The 19,364-nt window shown below is 44.7% G+C and overlaps 2 protein-coding genes across 2 annotated transcripts in view; one reads left to right on the forward strand and one right to left on the reverse strand.

Moving 5' to 3' along the window:
• Positions 1 to 568: 568 nt before the first annotated feature.
• On the forward strand, positions 569 to 15,870 carry LOC121527635 (enoyl-CoA delta isomerase 2-like). The gene is made up of 4 exons (XM_041814662.1): positions 569 to 720; positions 4,106 to 4,167; positions 7,953 to 8,056; positions 15,679 to 15,870. The coding sequence occupies exons 1-4, from the start codon at positions 665 to 667 to the stop codon at positions 15,868 to 15,870; spliced, it is 414 nt and encodes a 137-aa protein (XP_041670596.1). The 5' UTR covers positions 569 to 664.
• A 730-nt stretch (positions 15,871 to 16,600) lies between these two features.
• LOC121527636 (extensin-like) overlaps positions 16,601 to 19,364 on the reverse strand; it is a 20,753-nt gene continuing 17,989 nt past the window's right edge. Inside the window, exons 2-5 of the mRNA XM_041814663.1 lie at positions 18,343 to 19,362; positions 17,908 to 18,300; positions 17,722 to 17,814; positions 16,601 to 17,679 (exon numbers count right to left, since the gene is read on the reverse strand). Of these exons, the coding sequence (XP_041670597.1) occupies positions 16,601 to 17,679; positions 17,722 to 17,814; positions 17,908 to 18,300; positions 18,343 to 19,362 (2,585 nt within the window). The remainder of the gene's footprint in view (positions 17,680 to 17,721; positions 17,815 to 17,907; positions 18,301 to 18,342; positions 19,363 to 19,364) is intronic.

Below are 19,364 nucleotides of genomic sequence, written 5' to 3' on the forward strand. Positions count from 1 at the left end.
TAAACAGCTGATCTACCAGGAAATATTACTGTCACACCAGTAAACTTGTGTTTATCTTAGATGTCCTTCACATACATATTTAGGCCTAATGCATATAAAGTTTCCATCCATCTGATGACTTAGATTTAACATAAACAGCCCAATAAACTTTATGTGCTGCATCTTTCTCACTCAAATATAAATTAAACAACTAAGAATGGGATTTATGTGATAATACCAGTAAACCCAGTGTGTTTGAATGGATGAGCATGGAAACCAATCTCATCAGTTTAACTTAATGGGCTCATATTTAAACTACATTCAAATGTTTCACTGATTAAATTTAACTGTTTTCACAATTAACAGATTTATGCTGGTTTTCAGGAGTTTGAATAGACGTAAAAAGTTAAAAATAAACGCTGCCCTGACTCAGCTGTGCTAGATGAGTGACCATGATAGTTTCACAGCATTTGACCAGGATCAAGCCCTACAGATCTCACTAGGACTGACTCTACAGCCAGCCAATAGGAGAGCGGAGGCCAGCCAGCCAATAGGAGAGCAGAGCCCAAAGTGGGCGGGAACAGCGCTGTAAACAGCAGCTACATTAGCCGGTGTTAGCCGGTCTGTGGCTAAGCTAGCTCCTCCGTCCTCCTCCTGAACTTTGGACCTCCTTCTCCGGGTGTAGATGGCCGCTGTAGCCCTCAGACTCTCCGCTCCCTGGCGCTCTGTCCGGTTAAGAAGGTGAGGATGAGTCGGTGTGACTTATGGAGCATTTATCAGTGTTTAAAAGGTTTCCTCTGTGTGAAAGAGTCGGTTTGATAGCGCTGAGTTTACTGAGAGGTCAGACCAGCTCAGTTAGCAGCTAACAGACTTTACCATGGCTGCACTCATTAATCTAACTGTAGTCTGTAATAATAATGGTAGCTCACTGACAGCTGCGGCTACATGAACGAGGCTAACAGTTAGCCCACAGGAGAGAATCACAGATATAACCAGGCTGGTTTTCCTCCTTCATGAAGTCTAAATGATCTGATATTTACCACTGGTAGTCCCAGTTAGACCTGGTAATGTCCCAGTTACTGTATATCAGGTAAATGATCAGCTATGATCAGCTGAGTATTTGTCACGGCATGAAAAATAATAATGCATGAAAATCAACTTTGCTGCTGATTATTGACATGTCCCTGGCTCTGATATCCCAAACAAAAACATCTACTTTGCATGTAGTCTATTAATAATAATTCATTTTTTTCTGTTTTTTACATCTGAAAACGGTTCCATCATGACAAAAACCTGGCATTCAAAGGGTTAAAATCTTTGAAAATTCAACAATCTTTGATGTCAGTATTTTGGTCTGATGTAGCTGAAAAAAATGAGCTCCATGAAAGTAGGATAGAATATAAATGTATCATTTTTTTAATAGCGACAATATGAGGAGCGCATTTTATCCTCTAAAGGTCCCAAATGTGACAAATATTTGAACAGTCCTGGAGGGTTGACAGAGACAACGGTGTTAGCCTGCAGGGCTAACGGTGAACTTTACTCCACATTCAGAGGTCAACACAACCACAGCCTCACTGTAGCTCCTACAGACAGGTGTACCTGCAGGTACAGGTGTGCTCTATCACTGTAGCTCCTACAGACAGGTGTACCTGCAGGTACAGGTGTGCTCTATCACTGTAGCTCCTACAGACAGGTGTACCTGCAGGTACAGGTGTGCTCTATCACTGTAGCTCCTACAGACAGGTGTACCTGTAGGTGAAGGTGTGCTCTATCACTGTAACTCCTACAGACAGGTGTACCTGTAGGTGAAGGTGTGCTCTATCACTGTAACTCCTACAGACAGGTGTACCTGTAGGTGAAGGTGTGCTCTATCACTGTAACTCCTACAGACAGGTGTACCTGTAGGTGAAGGTGTGCTCTATCACTGTAACTCCTACAGACAGGTGTACCTGTAGGTGAAGGTGTGCTCTATCACTGTAACTCCTACAGACAGGTGTACCTGTAGGTGAAGGTGTGCTCTATCACTGTAGCTCCTACAGACAGGTGTACCTGCAGGTGAAGGTGTTCTCTATCACTGTAACTCCTACAGACAGGTGTACCTGCAGGTACAGGTGTGCTCTATCACTGTAGCTCCTACAGACAGGTGTACCTGCAGGTACAGGTGTGCTCTATCACTGTAGCTCCTACAGACAGGTGTACCTGTAGGTGAAGGTGTGCTCTATCACTGTAACTCCTACAGACAGGTGTACCTGCAGGTGAAGGTGTGCTCTATCACTGTAACTCCTACAGACAGGTGTACCTGCAGGTGAAGGTGTGCTCTATCACTGTAACTCCTACAGACAGGTGTACCTGCAGGTGAAGGTGTGCTCTATCACTGTAACTCCTACAGACAGGTGTACCTGTAGGTGAAGGTGTGCTCTATCACTGTAACTCCTACAGACAGGTGTACCTGCAGGTGAAGGTGTGCTCTATCTCTGTAACTCCTACAGGCAGGTGTACCTGTAGGTGAAGGTGTGCTCTATCACTGTAGCTCCTACAGACAGGTGTACCTGCAGGTGAAGGTGTTCTCTATCACTGTAACTCCTACAGACAGGTGTACCTGTAGGTGAAGGTGTTCTCTATCACTGTAACTCCTACAGACATGTGTACCTGTAGGTACAGGTGTGCTCTATCACTGTAACTCCTACAGACAGGTGTACCTGTAGGTACAGGTGTTCTCTATAACTATAACTCCTACAGACAGGTGTACCTGTAGGTACAGGTGTGCTCTATCACTGTAACTCCTACAGACATGTGTACCTGTAGGTACAGGTGTGCTCTATCACTGTAACTCCTACAGACAGGTGTACCTGTAGGTGAAGGTGTTCTTTATAACTGTAACTCCTACAGACAGGTGTACCTGTAGGTGAAGGTGTGCTCTATCACTGTAACTCCTACAGACAGGTGTACCTGTAGGTGAAGGTGTGCTCTATCACTGTAACTCCTACAGACAGGTGTACCTGTAGGTGAAGGTGTGCTCTATCACTGTAACTCCTACAGACAGGTGTACCTGTAGGTGAAGGTGTGCTCTATCACTGTAACTCCTACAGACAGGTGTACCTGTAGGTGAAGGTGTGCTCTATCACTGTAACTCCTACAGACAGGTGTACCTGTAGGTACAGGTGTGCTCTATCACTGTAACTCCTACAGACAGGTGTACCTGTAGGTGAAGGTGTGCTCTATCACTGTAACTCCTACAGACAGGTGTACCTGTAGGTGAAGGTGTGCTCTATCACTGTAACTCCTACAGACAGGTGTACCTGTAGGTGAAGGTGTGCTCTATCACTGTAACTCCTACAGACAGGTGTACCTGTAGGTGAAGGTGTGCTCTATCACTGTAACTCCTACAGACAGGTGTACCTGTAGGTGAAGGTGTGCTCTATCACTGTAACTCCTACAGACAGGTGTACCTGTAGGTGAAGGTGTGCTCTATCACTGTAACTCCTACAGACATGTGTACCTGTAGGTGAAGGTGTGCTCTATCACTGTAACTCCTACAGACAGGTGTACCTGTAGGTGAAGGTGTGCTCTATCACTGTAACTCCTACAGACAGGTGTACCTGTAGGTGAAGGTGTGCTCTATCACTGTAACTCCTACAGACAGGTGTACCTGTAGGTGAAGGTGTGCTCTATCACTGTAACTCCTACAGACAGGTGTACCTGTAGGTGAAGGTGTGCTCTATCACTGTAACTCCTACAGACAGGTGTACCTGTAGGTGAAGGTGTGCTCTATCACTGTAACTCCTACAGACAGGTGTACCTGTAGGTGAAGGTGTGCTCTATTACTGTAACTGCTTCATCTCTAGTTTGCATCAGAGACTAGTATGTTTTTAAATGTAAAGCAGCTGTCTGATGATAGATTCATGTCTGGATGTGAATAAAGGTCTAAAAGAGAAGGGCATAGATCCAGGGACGGGGATTCAAGTACTGGATTTTTGTTGACCATCGATATGTGATAGTTTTAGATTAATTTCAGCTTATCGGTACTGATGTTAAAATAATTGTTTCAGACCCAAGCTTTAAAATGCCTTATTTCTCCTCCCGCGTTGTTAAAATCTCTGGATGTTCTCTCCTCTGTCTCCAGCTTGGCCAGATTCTCCACCAGTCCCAGTCTGAGCTTCACCACCATGGGCTCTCCTCTGATGGGTGAGTATCTTCTCCTCTGATGCTCTTTATCCAGTTCTGTCAGATAGAATCATGCGTCCCTCACTGATGTTCAGAGGTTATAGATAGTTACAGTCATGGACAAAAGTATTGGAATTGGAAAAGTAATGGAATTTTTCCAGAAAATACACCAATTCTCCTAGAAATTGTTGCAATTACAAATGTTTTTGGTATTAACATGTTTATTTCTCATATGTGCATTGGAACAACACAAAAAAATCAGAAGGAAAAAGACAAAATTGACATAATTTTACACAAAACTCAAAAACAGGCCAGACAAAACTATTGTCACCCTCAACTTAATATTTGGTTTCACACCCTTGGGAAATAATAACTGAAACCAGTCTCTTCCTCTAACCATCAACAAGCTTCTTACTCCTCTCGGCTGGAATTTTGGACCACTCTTCTTCTCCAAACTGCTCCAGGTCTCTCAGATTTGAAGGGTGCTTCTTCAGCAGCAGTTCTGAGATCTCTCCATAGGTGTTCAATGGGATTTAGATCTGGACTCATTGCTGGCCTCTTCAGAACTCTTAAGCTTTGTCTCCAACCATTTCTTGGTGCTTTCTGAGGTATGTTTGGGGTCATTGTCCTGCTGGAACACCCATGACCTCTGACCCAGACCCAGCTTTCTGACACTAGGCCCTACATTGTGGCCCAAAATCTTCTGATAGTCTCCAGATTTCATGATTCCTTGCAGACAGTCAAGGCACCCAGTGCCAGAGGCAGCAAAACAACCCCAAAACATCCTTGAAGCTCCACCATGTTTGACTGTAGGTACTGTGTTCTTTTCTTTGTAGGCCTCATTTTGTTTTCTGTAAACAGTAGAATGACGTGCTTTTCCAAAAAGCTCTACCTTAGTCTCATCTGTCCACTAAATGTTCTCCCAGAAGGATTGAGGCTTACTCAGGTACATTTCTGCAAACTCCAGTCTGGCTTTTTTCTGTCTCTTTGTCAGCAGTGGGGTTCTCCTGGGTCTCCTGCCATAGCGCTTCATCTCATTCAGATGACCACGTATGGTCCCAGCTGACACTTTTGCACCCTGAGTCTGCAGGACAGCCTGAATCTGTGTGGAAGTTGACTGAGGATGTTTATCCACCATTCCAACTATCCTGCGTTGCATTCTTTAGTCAGTTTTTCTCTTCCGTCCACGTCCAGGGAGATTAGCCACAGCTCCATGGTTATAAACTTCTTGATTATATTACACACAGTGGACAAAGGAATCCCAGCATCTCTGGAGATGGTCTTTAACCTTGAGATTGTTCATATTTTACACTATTATGCTTCTTAAGTCCTCAGACAGTTCTGGGCTCTTCTTTCTCTCCTCCATGCTTGGTGTGACACACACAGACACACAACACAAAGGCTGAGTCAACTTTTAGACATTCTTACTGGCTTCAGGTGTGATTTCTAGATTCCCAGCACCTGTTACTGCCACAGGTGAGTTTAAATGAGCATCACATGCTGGAAATAAAATGATTCACCCACAGTTTTAAAAGGGGGACAATCATTTTGTCCGGCCCTTTTTTGAGTTTTGTGTAAAATTATGTCGATTTTTTTCTTCTGATTTTTTGTGTTGTTCCAATGAACATAAAAGAAATAAACATGTTTATACGAAAAACATTTGTAATTGCAACAATTTCTGGGAGAAATGGTGTGTTTTCTGGAAAAACTATAGATAGTTGACTGTGACTGTAGATGCATAGGTAGGTAGATTGATGGGTATGTAGGTAGGTAGATGGATAGGTAGGTAGGTAGGTAGATGGATAGGTAGGTAGGTCTATTGATAGGTAGGTAGGTAGGTCGATGGATAGGTAGGTAGGTAGGTAGGTAGGTAGGTAGGTAGATGGATAGGTAGGTAGGTAGGGAAGGAGGTAGATGGATAGGTAGGTAGGTAGGGAAGGAGGTAGATGGATAGGTAGGTAGGTAGGGAAGGAGGTAGATGGATAGGTAGGTAGGTAGGTAGATGGATAGGTAGGTAGGTCTATTGATAGGTAGGTCGATGGATAGGTAGGTAGGTCTATTGATAGGTAGGTAGGTAGATGGATGGGTAGGTCGATTGATAGAAAGGTAGGTAGATGGATAGGTAGGTAGGTTGATGGATAGGTAGGTCGATTGATAGAAAGGTAGGTAGATGGATAGGTAGGTAGGTTGATGGATAGGTAGGTAGGTAGATGGATAGGTAGGTAGGTAGATGGATAGGTAGGTCGATGGATAGGTAGGTAGGTAGATGGATAGGTAGGTAGGTAGATGGATAGGTAGGTCGATTGATAGGTAGGTAGGTAGATGGATAGGTAGGTAGGTCGATTGATAGGTAGGTAGGTCGATGGATAGGTAGGTAGGTCGATGGATAGGTAGGTGGGTAGATGGATAGGTAGGTAGGTTGATGGATAGGTAGGTAGGTCGATTGATAGGTAGGTAGGTAGATGGACAGGTAGGTAGGTCGATTGATAGGTAGGTCGATTGATAGGTAGGTAGGTAGGTAGATGGATAGGTAGGTAGGTCGATTGATAGGTAGGTAGGTAGGTAGGTCGATGGATAGGTAGGTAGGTAGATGGATAGGTAGGTAGGTCGATTGATAGGTAGGTAGGTAGGTAGATGGATAGGTAGGTAGGTCGATTGATAGTTGGGTAGGTAGGTAGATGGATAGGTAGTAGGTAGGTAGATGGATAGGTAGGTAGGTCGATTGATAGGTAGGTAGGTAGGTAGGTTGATTGATAGGTAGGTAGGTTGATTGATAGGTAGGTAGGTTGATGGATAGGTAGGTAGGTCGATTGATAGTTGGGTAGGTAGGTAGATGGATAGGTAGGTAGGTAGGTAGATGGACAGGTAGGTAGGTCGATTGATAGTTGGGTAGGTAGGTAGATGGATAGGTAGGTAGGTAGGTAGATGGATAGGTAGGTAGGTCGATTGATAGGTAGGTAGGTAGGTAGGTCGATGGATAGGTAGGTAGGTAGGTAGGTCGATGGATAGGTAGGTAGGTAGATGGATAGGTAGGTAGGTCAATTGATAGTTGGGTAGGTAGGTAGATGGATAGGTAGGTAGGTCGATTGATAGGTAGGTAGGTTGATTGATAGGTAGGTAGGTTGATGGATAGGTAGGTAGGTAGGTAGATGGATAGGTAGGTAGGTAGGTAGATGGATAGGTAGGTAGGTAGATGGATAGGTAGGTAGGTAGATGGATAGGTAGGTGGGTCGATTGATAGGTAGGTAGGTAGGTAGGTCGATGGATAGGTAGGTAGGTAGGTAGGTCGATGGATAGGTAGGTAGGTAGATGGATAGGTAGGTAGGTCAATTGATAGTTGGGTAGGTAGGTAGATGGATAGGTAGGTAGGTAGGTAGATGGATAGGTAGGTAGGTCGATTGATAGGTAGGTAGGTTGATTGATAGGTAGGTAGGTTGATGGATAGGTAGGTAGGTAGGTAGATGGATAGGTAGGTAGGTAGGTAGATGGATAGGTAGGTAGGTAGGTAGGTAGGTAGGTAGGCAGATGGATAGGTAGGTAGGTAGGTAGGTAGATGGATAGGTAGGTAGGTAGATGGATAGGTAGGTAGGTAGATAATCTGCCTGTATAGGTAAAAGTATGAGCCGAGGTTTAAAGAGCCCATCAGAACCTGTTAAAGCCATGTTAGCCTCAATCAGAGCCTGAGGAGGATTACTGACTGGGTTGTTTAGCAGTCAGGATCAGATGTCGGTTTGTTCTCCAGCTCTCTGTAGACCACAGGAAGCTGTAGCTGTAGCACTGACGGTAGGTTTTCATGCTGCGTTCAGGTGCGACGGTGGAGCAGTTCGAACAGGCCAAGGGTAAACTGTCGACGCTGAAGAACGACCCGGGGAACGAGGTCAAACTGCAGATCTACGCCCTCTTCAAACAGGTACAGATGGAAATCTCCTAACTTTACTGTCTGAGGGTCCGCTCTCCTCTCCAGGTTTAAGCTCTGCCCCTCAGTCCCCCATGGTTATGGTCAGAGGAGAGAGATGTCTGATGGGTCACAGCTCAGTCTAGACCACCGATACTCAATGCCATGACTCTTCTGTGATGATTTATGGCTCTTTAATGCCTTTGTTTGAAATACTATTCCCAGAAAACCTTAAAGTGGGGGTATTCTGCCTTTTTTCAAGGCTTTCCACCATCTCTCTGATACCACCGTAGTAGCTTCACATGGTAACAGCTCAAAAAACTCCTCATGTTTCTCACACTGGTGTCTTGAAAAACCCTTATTTTAACCTCTGTCGCTGCTGTCTCTTTAACACCGCCCCCTCCACGGACCTGCTTTCCTCCGATTGGCCGATTTTCCGGAGGCTGGCCGGCAGCAGGACTCAATGTTTTGTGCCCGCCCCCTCCAATGTGGCTAATGTTGTTATGCTAGTAGTTGTAAACTTTGAATGAACCGGTCCGACTGAGTAAAATATGGCGAATTTTGATATCCGTCCGTATGTGTTAGACCCAGAGTCTGACCCTGATAGTTGGGAGAGAGAGGGGGAAGAAAACCAGCAGCAGCGACGGATAGAGCAGGATGTATCTGTTTGGTAAGTGTTTAACTACTGTGGTAAAATGGCTAAAAGGCCTTGTGGGGGCGGTCTGTTCCGCTTTGCCGGCAGCACGAACGAACCACGAACCAGTCAGGAGAGCCTATTGTGATGACCTCATCAGTTCGCTCCATCGAAATCTCATCTCGGGAGAATCTCAGAGAGATTTTCAGCGAACCGTTTTCATCAGTTTACACGCTAATTCCAAGATTACTGCCGCTTACGTTTATCTTGCAGTTTGAAAATTTGCATACATTAAGTATGGACACCCAACATTGTGACGTTATATTTATATTTAAAAAATCAGAAAAGTATAAAACCCCTCTTTAAGAAGGTCACCTTTAACCTCAGAAATAAAACATTAATCAGTTTGTTTAGGCTGGCGTAAATTGTCATCCTTTATTTTTTTGTTTGTATATTTCCATTGCCCTTATTGCATTTTTCCTCATTTTTTGCCTCTTTTAATCTATTTTTACAGCTTTTTAAGCCCATGTTTTCCACTTCTTTTGCTCCTTTCCACCTGTTTTTTCATTTTTGTTCTGCTTTTTGCTGTTTGTTATTTTCCACTTTTTTGCCATGTTTTGCTAACCTGACATGCCGGATGGATTTGTTTCACACATCCATCTGGAAAAGCTTCAATAGGAAACATTTGAGAAAAGGCAGAGGATTTGAAAAAAACTCTGAGTGTGATTGGATGAACGTTCTGTCTGTCACATCTCCACGGGCCAATCAGAGCAACAAAACACGTGACGTAGCTGCTATCTAGCGGCTTGCGCTGCTACTAAGGATTAACATGAAACATGGTGACTATAGACATGTCAGTACTGGACTTTTGTCATTTTTGAAAAGAAAACAACTCACTGCTGTTCTTTGTTCTTCTTTTCATGAAGACATGTCATCAAGTTCTGATAAAACTGGCGCTTTAGCAGCATCCATGCTAATCTCTTCCTCCATAACTGCACCAGCTCTTGCTGCTGCTTGTTTACATAACGACACTGCCGAAAGTACTGCCTCTTGCCGCTGATTGGTCCTGTCGCTGGCTAACTGGGCCCAAATGGTTCAGACGGATGCTTAACAAGATGGATTCACCAGTGAAAAACAAGGGAACAGGCGTATCCATCTGTTTTGCAAGGTTAATGTTTTGCCCCTTCTCTGCCATTTAAGCTGCCTTTTCCATTGAATGCCACCTGTTCTCCATTTTTTTTCACTTTTGTCCATTTTAGTTTCTTTTTACTCATTTTCTGCCACACTTTTACAGTTTTTGGGCCATTTTTGCCACCTGTAACTCCTTTTTTAATCAATTTTGCCACTTTTTCTCCCCATTTTGCAGATTTTTTTCCCATTTTTTCCCACTTCTTTGCCAGTTTTTTAACCATTTTGCCACTTCTGTCCATTTTATTCTCTTTTCACTCATTTTTGCCACATTTTTACCATTTTTTTGGACCATTTTTGCCCATTTTTGCCACCTGTAACTAGTTTTTTTAAAATCAATTTTTGCCATTTTTCACCAGTTTTTGCCTCGTTTTGCTTGCTTTTGTTGTTTTCAAATTGTTTCCCTATTTTTGTCTTTTTTTTTTGCCCCTTCTTGCACATTAAAGCTGCCTTTTGCTCTTGAATGCCATTGTTGTCCATTTTAGTTACTCATATTTGCCACATTTTACTGTTTTTGACAATTTTTGCTACCTGTTACTTATTTTTTCATCAATTTTGCCACTTTTTCTCCCCATTTTTGCCAACTTTCAGCCATTTTATGCCACTTCTTTGTTGCATTTTGACCATTTTACCACTTAAACTATTTTATCGCCACTTTAACCTGTTTTCACCACTTAAACCTGTTTTCGCCACTTAAACCTGTTTTTGCCACTTTACTGTTTTCGCCACTTTAACCTGTTTTTGCCACTTAAACCTGTTTTCGCCACTTAAACCTGTTTTCGCCACTTAAACCTGTTTTCGCCACTTAAACCTGTTTTCACCACTTTAACCCATTTTCGCCACTTAAACCCGTTTTCGCCACTTAACCGTTTTCGCCACTTTAACCCGTTTTTACCACTTTACCATTTTCGGCGCTTTAACCCGTTTTCGCCACTTTAACCCGTTTTTACCACTTTACTGTTTTTGCCACTTTACCGTTTTTGCCACTTCACCTTTTTTACCACTTTACCGTTTTCGCCACTTTAACCCGTTTTCGCCACTTAACCGTTTTCGCCACTTTAACCCGTTTTTACCACTTTACCATTTTCGTTGCTTTAACCCGTTTTCGCCACTTAACCGTTTTTGCCACTTTAACCCGTTTTTACCACTTAACCGTTTTCGCCACTTTAACCTGTTTTTGTCACTTTACCTTTTTTGCCACTTTATTGTTTTCGCCACTTTAACCCGTTTTCAGAGCTTTAACCCATTCTCGCCACTTTAACCCGTTTTTGCCACTTTACCGTTTTCGCCACTTTAACCAGTTTTCACAGCTTTAACCTGTTCTTGCCTTTTTAACCCATTTTCACCACTTTCCACCCCTTAGACTGTGGCTCTAGTAAAGGTATTTTGTAATAATTTGGCTCTTTGGTTGAGCGGGGTTGAGTACCACTGGTCTAAACAAAAGTGTTTGTCTGTAGTAAAAAGCAGTACCCTTCAGGGCCACTCTAATAGGTCGTTTCCACCAAGCAGTCCGGCTCAGTTTGGTGCCGTACGGCACGCTTTTTTTGGCGTTTCCATAGAGCAAAAGTTGGAAAGGGTCTCAAAAGGGAACAGGTGTATCCATCTGTTTTGCAAGGTTAATGTTTTGCCCCTTCTCTGCCATTTAAGCTGCCTTTTCCATTGAATGCCACTTGTTCTCCATTTTTTTTCACTTTTGTCCATTTTAGTTTCTTTTTACTCATTTTCTGCCACACTTTTACAGTTTTTGGGCCATTTTTGCCACCTGTAACTCCTTTTTTAATCAATTTTGCCACTTTTTCTCCCCATTTTGCAGATTTTTTCCCACTTCTTTGCCAGTTTTTGACCATTTTGCCACTTCTGTCCATTTTAGTCTCTTTTCACTCATTTTTGCCACATTTTTACCATTTTTTTGGACCATTTTTGCCACCTGTAACTAGTTTTTTTAAAATCAGTTTTTGCCATTTTTCACCAGTTTTTGCCTCGTTTTGCTTGTTTTTGTTGTTTTCAAATTGTTTCCCTATTTTTGTCTTTTTTTTTTGCCCCTTCTTGCACATTAAAGCTGCCTTTTGCTCTTGAATGCCATTGTTGTCCATTTTAGTTACTCATATTTGCCACATTTTACTGTTTTTGACAATTTTTGCTACCTGTTACTTATTTTTTCATCAATTTTGCCACTTTTTCTCCCCATTTTTGCCAACTTTCACCCATTTTATGCCACTTCTTTGTTGCATTTTGACCATTTTACCACTTAAACTATTTTATCGCCACTTTAACCTGTTTTCACCACTTAAACCTGTTTTCGCCACTTAAACCTGTTTTTGCCACTTTACTGTTTTCGCCACTTTAACCTGTTTTTGCCACTTAAACCTGTTTTCGCCACTTAAACCTGTTTTCGCCACTTAAACCCGTTTTCGCCACTTAAACCCGTTTTCGCCACTTAACCGTTTTCGCCACTTTAACCTGTTTTTACTACTTTACCATTTTCGGCGCTTTAACCCGTTTTCGCCACTTTAACCCGTTTTTACCACTTTACTGTTTTTGCCACTTTACTGTTTTTGCCACTTCACCTTTTTTACCACTTTACCGTTTTCGCCACTTTAACCCGTTTTCGCCACTTAACCGTTTTCGCCACTTTAATCCGTTTTTACCACTTTACCATTTTCGTTGCTTTAACCCGTTTTCGCCACTTAACCGTTTTTGCCACTTTAACCCGTTTTTACCACTTAACCGTTTTCGCCACTTTAACCTGTTTTTGTCACTTTACCTTTTTTGCCACTTTATTGTTTTCGCCACTTTAACCCGTTTTCACAGCTTTAACCCATTCTCGCCACTTTAACCCGTTTTTGCCACTTTACCGTTTTCGCCACTTTAACCAGTTTTCACAGCTTTAACCTGTTCTTGCCTTTTTAACCCATTTTCACCACTTTCCACCCCTTAGACTGTGGCTCTAGTAAAGGTATTTTGTAATAATTTGGCTCTTTGGTTGAGCGGGGTTGAGTACCACTGGTCTAAACAAAAGTGTTTGTCTGTAGTAAAAAGCAGTACCCTTCAGGGCCACTCTAATAGGTCGTTTCCACCAAGCAGTCCGGCTCAGTTTGGTGCCGTACGGCACGCTTTTTTTGGCGTTTCCATAGAGCAAAAGTTGGAAAGGGTCTCAAAAACCTGACCCGTACAGTCCCACTTTTCGGCACCCTTCCATAGGGGTTGCGATCTTACTTATCTGTACCAAAAAGGTGGAGCTACACACACAACAATAGGGGGTTGTACTGATGTCACGTCAGTGCGCCACTCAGCTGCTCGCCTCCGGGCTGCAGATCACGGAAGTCTGCGCTGTGAGGAACAGGTGAAAAACGGACTAATGTCTGCTTAAATCTAAAATATTTAGACTCGACAGAGATCCAAACTGTTTCCTAGACTGTGGATATTGGTATCTGACCACAAATCAAGTTTCCTGACGTTTATCTGGATGATTTTAAGAACACAAAGCAGAGCCTGAAGGCTCACATCAGCCTGATCCATCCGCCATGGATGAGAAACTAAACTAATGCAGAAATTTAGTGAATACGAAGCCTTAGAACAGTTCATTCTCCTCTGTAACTATTTATTAATCTACTTCTTACGTTAGGTAACCTGTGAAAACATCGCCCTGTGGTTGTTGAAGGTGTTTGTTAAACTTCAGGCTGCAGACTATTTTAAAACCAGATCAGCGCACCCCGGATTTCTGATTTAATCTAGCTTGATTTTAACACCAGCTGAACTTTAACTTTATTTTTCATGTGGTGAATTCTCACAGTACAGCTCTAAACTTTCATATTTTATCATATAAGCTGTTCTAGACTAAATATATTTGCATTTTAACGTAGCGTTACAACTCAGTACACATATTCCATCAGCTGAGGGTCTGTACTGACAGCGGTTAACTTCATTAACATGTAGGGTTTTTTTTAAAAAGCACGTTCAGCTGAGATAAATAAGTTTACTGCTTACTACTCATTTCTGTCACTCATCCTCAGCAGACTCAAGCTGACTGTGACTTCACATACATAGCTTTACAGCCCGCCCACCAAGCGAGGGCACGGGTGTCTGGAAACGTAACTATTTTGGGGTTTACGTACCAAACCATACTGAATCAAACCGGACCCCCTGATGGAAACACGGCTTTAGACTCTGAGGCCAACAGCTTGACCTCAGCTGACCTTTGTGGCTGCAGGCTTATGGTTCTCCGTCTCAGGCCAAGCAGAGCCTCAGTCTAATCTCTCCTAGAGCCGGACTCAGACTGCTCTCTGAAGCTACAGCCTCCTGAGATGACATCAAAGATAGGGACACGCTAAAGCACCGGTTCCCATCCCGCAGTCCAGACTCTCTCAGGGGGGCTCCAAAGATCCCAGGACCCTGTCTGCTCTGACGTTGTCCAGATTAGCTCTGAAACCAGAACTAGAACATCATGTAGGACAGTGTATGAAGGCCACCACAAGAATAAAGACCATCTGGTCATTTTTGAGATTTTTTTTTTTTGGTGGTTCTCAGTCATATATTTACAAGAGACCAAACTCTTTTTTGAGTTTAGTACGTTTTAGGGGTGTAAAGGTTCGTGTATTCGTACCGTACTGATTCGGTACGGGCCTCTCTGTACGGTACAAACGTGTATGAATGAATACATGTTGAACGAAGCTCATACACAGAAAACCAGAGAACAATTCACTGTCCTGGCCACCACACAACCACAGCACCAGCCTGAATGTTCCCAGATAACAGTGTCCTGTTTAGGGACTCTTTGTTTCCAGTAAAATACAACAGAGGACAAAGACAGCAACAGTAGCGCTGACATTATTCAGCAGCTGTGTCGCTGACGGCACGTCGTCCAGTGGACCAATCAGAGCATTTGAAAACGCTCCGCTCAAACAAGAGCGTCACTGTAACGAGGAGGAACAACAAAGTCTCATTAGTCAGTTATGAATTTCCCATGATTTAGATCGTATTTACTGTAACACTGGAGCTCTGGCTCTGTGAATCACGTTAATTCTACCTTCAACTATCAGCCTCAGAGGAGGGGGAGAGGAGACTCCATCATGTCTGCAGCTGTCAGAGGTAAACTTATCCTCAGATTTCACAGCTCTAACCTCTTTATCCACCGAGATGAGCTGAGAAAGTTCTCCAAGACTTTGTAGTAGGTCCCACTGGTTAAAAAAGTCATCCAGAGCTGAAGTCCGCGTTGAAATCAGCAGGAAAGACGCTAATTTTGCAATAGCCCTACTTAACAAACTAACGCAGGGTTGTATGATGATGTGTTCCGAACTGTGACTTCAAAACCCAACTGAAGTTTTTCTGTACCGCTACACCCCTAGTCCGTTTTAAATGTACATTAAAAACGTAGAAATCATAAACTTAACATTTTCACATTTTTAAATCCATAAGTTAACAACATTATTAAGTCAAGACATTACCGGAAAAGACCTTGAAAACAGGTTTGATCCCCACGGTTTACAGAAACGTCTCCTCTTAGTCCTGAAGGCACCAGGCCTAACAGAGTCATGGTTTCAGAGCTCTGCTAAAGTCTCCTGAGGCCTCCTTCTTCTCTTTTGTCATCGAAGCATCAGCGCCAGGATCTGGAGACAGATAAACTGAACTTCTCTGCTGTCCTCTGTCCCAAAAAAAACAGAGAAGGAGAGTAGTAATCTTCAAGTTAATCAGACTTGTCCTGGTAAAGGATTGATGCTCATGAACCCTCAGTAGAGGAGCGACTTGTGTTGTTATTCCTCAGTGATAAAACCGTGAACTCACCTCTCTTACTAATTCTGTCCTCTTTCTCCATCAGGCCACGCAGGGACCCTGTAACACCCCCAAACCAGGCATGCTGGACTTCGTCAACAAGGTCAAATGGGACGCCTGGAAGTCTCTGGGCTCCATATCACAGGTACAACCTGGACCTCCTGGACTGGACGACACTGTAGGGGTGGGCGATATGTCCAATTTTTATATTGATATTCCTAAACAAGTTGTAGAGTAAAGGTCTTTACACGCTGGATCCGTTATTTTCGGATGCGTTTTTTTTTTTTTTTTTTTTAAACGCCACGCACTCGGACCTTGCACACTGGATCCGATGCGTTTTTATTTGTCTTCACTGCGAAAATTCAGAGAATGTGGCAAATAGTTTGGTACTGCGAGCCTGCGTCTCTGTCACTCCTTTTAAATCCTGCTGGATCCGTCCTGACAGAGAGCTCCATTCAGCACCCGTTCATACGTACTAGAGCTGAGCGATGTTGGAGAAACACAGATCGACTTTATAATTCTGTCTCTGTTATGAGCTGTGAGTAGGCAACAACATTTGCCTTTATCTGTTACATTTCCATGGCTGATATCCACATAATACACCGGAAAACTACGGTGTTTGCAGCGAGAGTTCAGGAGTGGGAGAGAGGGAGGAGTTGGACTGGGGTGAGCGAGCGAGAGAGAATGAAATAACGGGCGCTGATCTGAATCATCACTCACCCTTATATCTGTTATATTTCCATGGTTTATATCCACAGAATTAATGAGCAAACTTTGGTGTTCAAAGTGAGGTTAGTGCGAGAGAAGGAGAGCGGGAGGGAGGAGGGGTCTGGCGGGGGTGAGTGAGCGAGAAGGAAGCAGCGGGCCCTGTTTTGAATCCCCACTCACCCATTTAAATGACTTGGACTGATGCGAAATTTCGCATGAAAGCGAACCGAATAAAATATGACGGACGAAAATTTAGAAAATTAGAACAACAGGAGCTCCATTTTCTGTTTTGACGCGCAAAAAATTCTGACGAAATAATCCGACCCAGTGTGCAAAGGCCTTAAGACAGTGAGGAGGTACTGAGAGGTACTGGGAGTTACTGGGATGTACTGAGGAGGTACTGAGAGGTACTGAGGAGGTACTGGGAGGTACTGGGATGTACTGAGGAGGTACTGGGAGGTAATGAGGAGGTACTGAGAGGTACTGGGATGTACTGAGGAGGTACTGGGAGGTACTGGGAAGTACTGGGAGGTACTGGGAAGTACTGATGAGGTACTGGGATGTACTGAGGAGGTACTGGGAGGTACTGGGATGTACTGAGGAGGTACTGGGAGGTACTGGGATGTACTGAGGAGGTACTGGGAGGTACTGGGAAGTACTGGGAGGTACTGGGAAGTACTGGGAGGTACTAGGATGTACTGATGAGGTACTGGGATGTACTGAGGAGGTACTGGGAGGTACTGGGAGGTACTGGGATGTACTGAGGAGGTACTGAGGAGGTACTGGGATGTACTGAGGAGGTACTGGGAGTTATTGGGAGGTACTGGGATGTACTGAGGAGGTACTGGGTTGTACTGAGGAGGTACTGGGAGGTATTGGGAGGTACTGGAAGGTACTGGGATATACTGAGGAGGTACTGGAAGGTACTGGGATATACTGAGGAGGTACTGGGAGGTACTGGGATGTACTGAGGAGGTACTCGGAGGTACTGGGAGGTACTGGGAAGTACTCGGAGGTACTGGGAGGTACTGGGAAGTACTGGGAGGTACTGGAAGGTACTGGGATGTACTGAGGAGGTACTGGGAGGTACTGAGGAGGTACTGGGAGGTATTGGGAGGTACTGGGATGTACTGAGGAGGTACTGGGAGGTACTGAGGAGGTACTGGGAGGTACTGAGGAGGTACTGGGAGGTACTGAGGAGGTACTGGGAAGTACTGGGAGGTACTAGGATGTACTGATGAGGTACTGGGATGTACTGAGGAGGTACTGGGAGGTACTGGGAGGTACTGGGATGTACTGAGGAGGTACTGAGGAGGTACTGGGAGGTACTGAGGAGGTACTGGGAGTTATTGGGAGGTACTGGGATTTACTGAGGAGGTACTGGGAGGTAATGAGGAGGTACTGGGAGGTACTGGGATGTACTGAGGAGGTACTGGGAGGTACTGAGGAGGTACTGGTAGGTACTGAGGAGGTACTGGGAGGTATTGGGAGGTACTGGGAGGTACTGGGATGTACTGGGATGTACTGAGGAGGTACTGTGATGTACTGAGGAGGTACTAGGATGTACTGATGAGGTACTGGGATGTACTGATGAGGTACTGGGAGGTACTGGGAGGTACTGGGATGTACTGAGGAGGTACTGAGGAGGTACTGGGAGGTACTGAGGAGGTACTGGGAGTTATTGGGAGGTACTGGGATTTACTGAGGAGGTACTGGGAGGTAATGAGGAGGTACTGGGAGGTACTGGGATGTACTGAGGAGGTACTGGGAGGTACTGAGGAGGTACTGGGAGGTACTGAGGAGGTACTGGGAGGTATTGGGAGGTACTGGGAGGTACTGGGATGTACTAGGATGTACTGAGGAGGTACTGTGATGTACTGAGGAGGTACTGGGAGGTACTGAGGAGGTACTGGGAGGTACTGGGATGTACTGGGATGTACTGAGGAGGTACTGGGATGTACTGAGGAGGTACTGGGAGATATTGGGAGTTACTGGGATTTACTGAGGAGGTACTGGGAGGTACTGAGGAGGTACTGGGAGGTACTGGGATGTACTGGGATGTACTGAGGAGGTACTGGGAGGAACGGGGGCGTACTGAGGAGGTACTGGGAGGTACTGAGGAGGTCCTGGGAGATATTGGGAGGTACTGGGATGTACTGAGGAGGTACTGGGAGGTACTGGGATGTACTGAGGAGGTACTGGGAAGTACTGGGATGTACTGAGGAGGTACTGGGAGGTACTGGGAGGTACTGGGAGGTACTGAGGAGGTAATGGGAGGTACTTGGATGTACTGGGAGGTACTGAGGAGGTACTGGGAGGTATTGGGAGGTACTGAGGAAGTACTGGGAGGTAATGAGGAGGTACTGGGAGGTATTGGGAGGTACTGGGAGGTATTGGGAGGTACTGGGAGGTAGTGGGAGGTACTGGGAGGTACTGAGGAGGTACTGGGAGGTATTGGGAGGCCCTGGGATGTACTGAGGAGGTACTGGGAGATACTGGGATGTACTGAGGAGGTACTGGGAGGTACTGGGATGTACTGAGGAGGTACTGGGAAGTAATGGGAGGTATTGGGAGGTACTGGGAGGTACTAGGATGTACTGATGAGGTACTGGGAGGTACTGAGGAGGTACTGAGGTGGTACTGGGATGTACTGAGGAGGTCCTGAGGAGGTACTGGGAGGTACTGGGAGGTACTGAGGAGGTAATGGGAGGTATTGGGAGGTACTGGGAGGTACTGAGGAGGTACTGGGAGGTATTGGGAGGTACTGGGAGGTACTGGGAGGTACTGGGAGGCACTGGGATGTACTGAGGAGGTACTGGGTGGTAATGAGGAGGTACTGGGAGGTATTGGGAGGCACTGGGATGAACTGATGAGGTACTGGGAGGTACTGGGAAGTACTGGGAAGTACTGGGAGGTACTGAGGAAGTACTGGGAGGTAATGAGGAGGTACTGGGAGGTACTGGGAGGTACAGGGGTGTACTGAGGAGGTACTGAGGAGGTACTGGGAGGTACTGAGGAAGTACT

Source organism: Cheilinus undulatus, linkage group 19, assembly GCF_018320785.1.
Source record: "Cheilinus undulatus linkage group 19, ASM1832078v1, whole genome shotgun sequence".
NCBI lineage: Eukaryota > Metazoa > Chordata > Actinopteri > Labriformes > Labridae > Cheilinus > Cheilinus undulatus.

Coding starts and splice junctions, on each gene's coding strand:
- LOC121527635 (XM_041814662.1), top strand. CDS start 665: ATGGCCGCTGTAGCCCTCAGACTCTCCGCTCCCTGGCGCTCTGTCCGG. Junction 4,168..7,952: donor CATGGGCTCTCCTCTGATGG/GTGAGTATCTTC, acceptor TGCTGCGTTCAG/GTGCGACGGTGGAGCAGTTC. Junction 8,057..15,678: donor TCTACGCCCTCTTCAAACAG/GTACAGATGGAA, acceptor TTTCTCCATCAG/GCCACGCAGGGACCCTGTAA.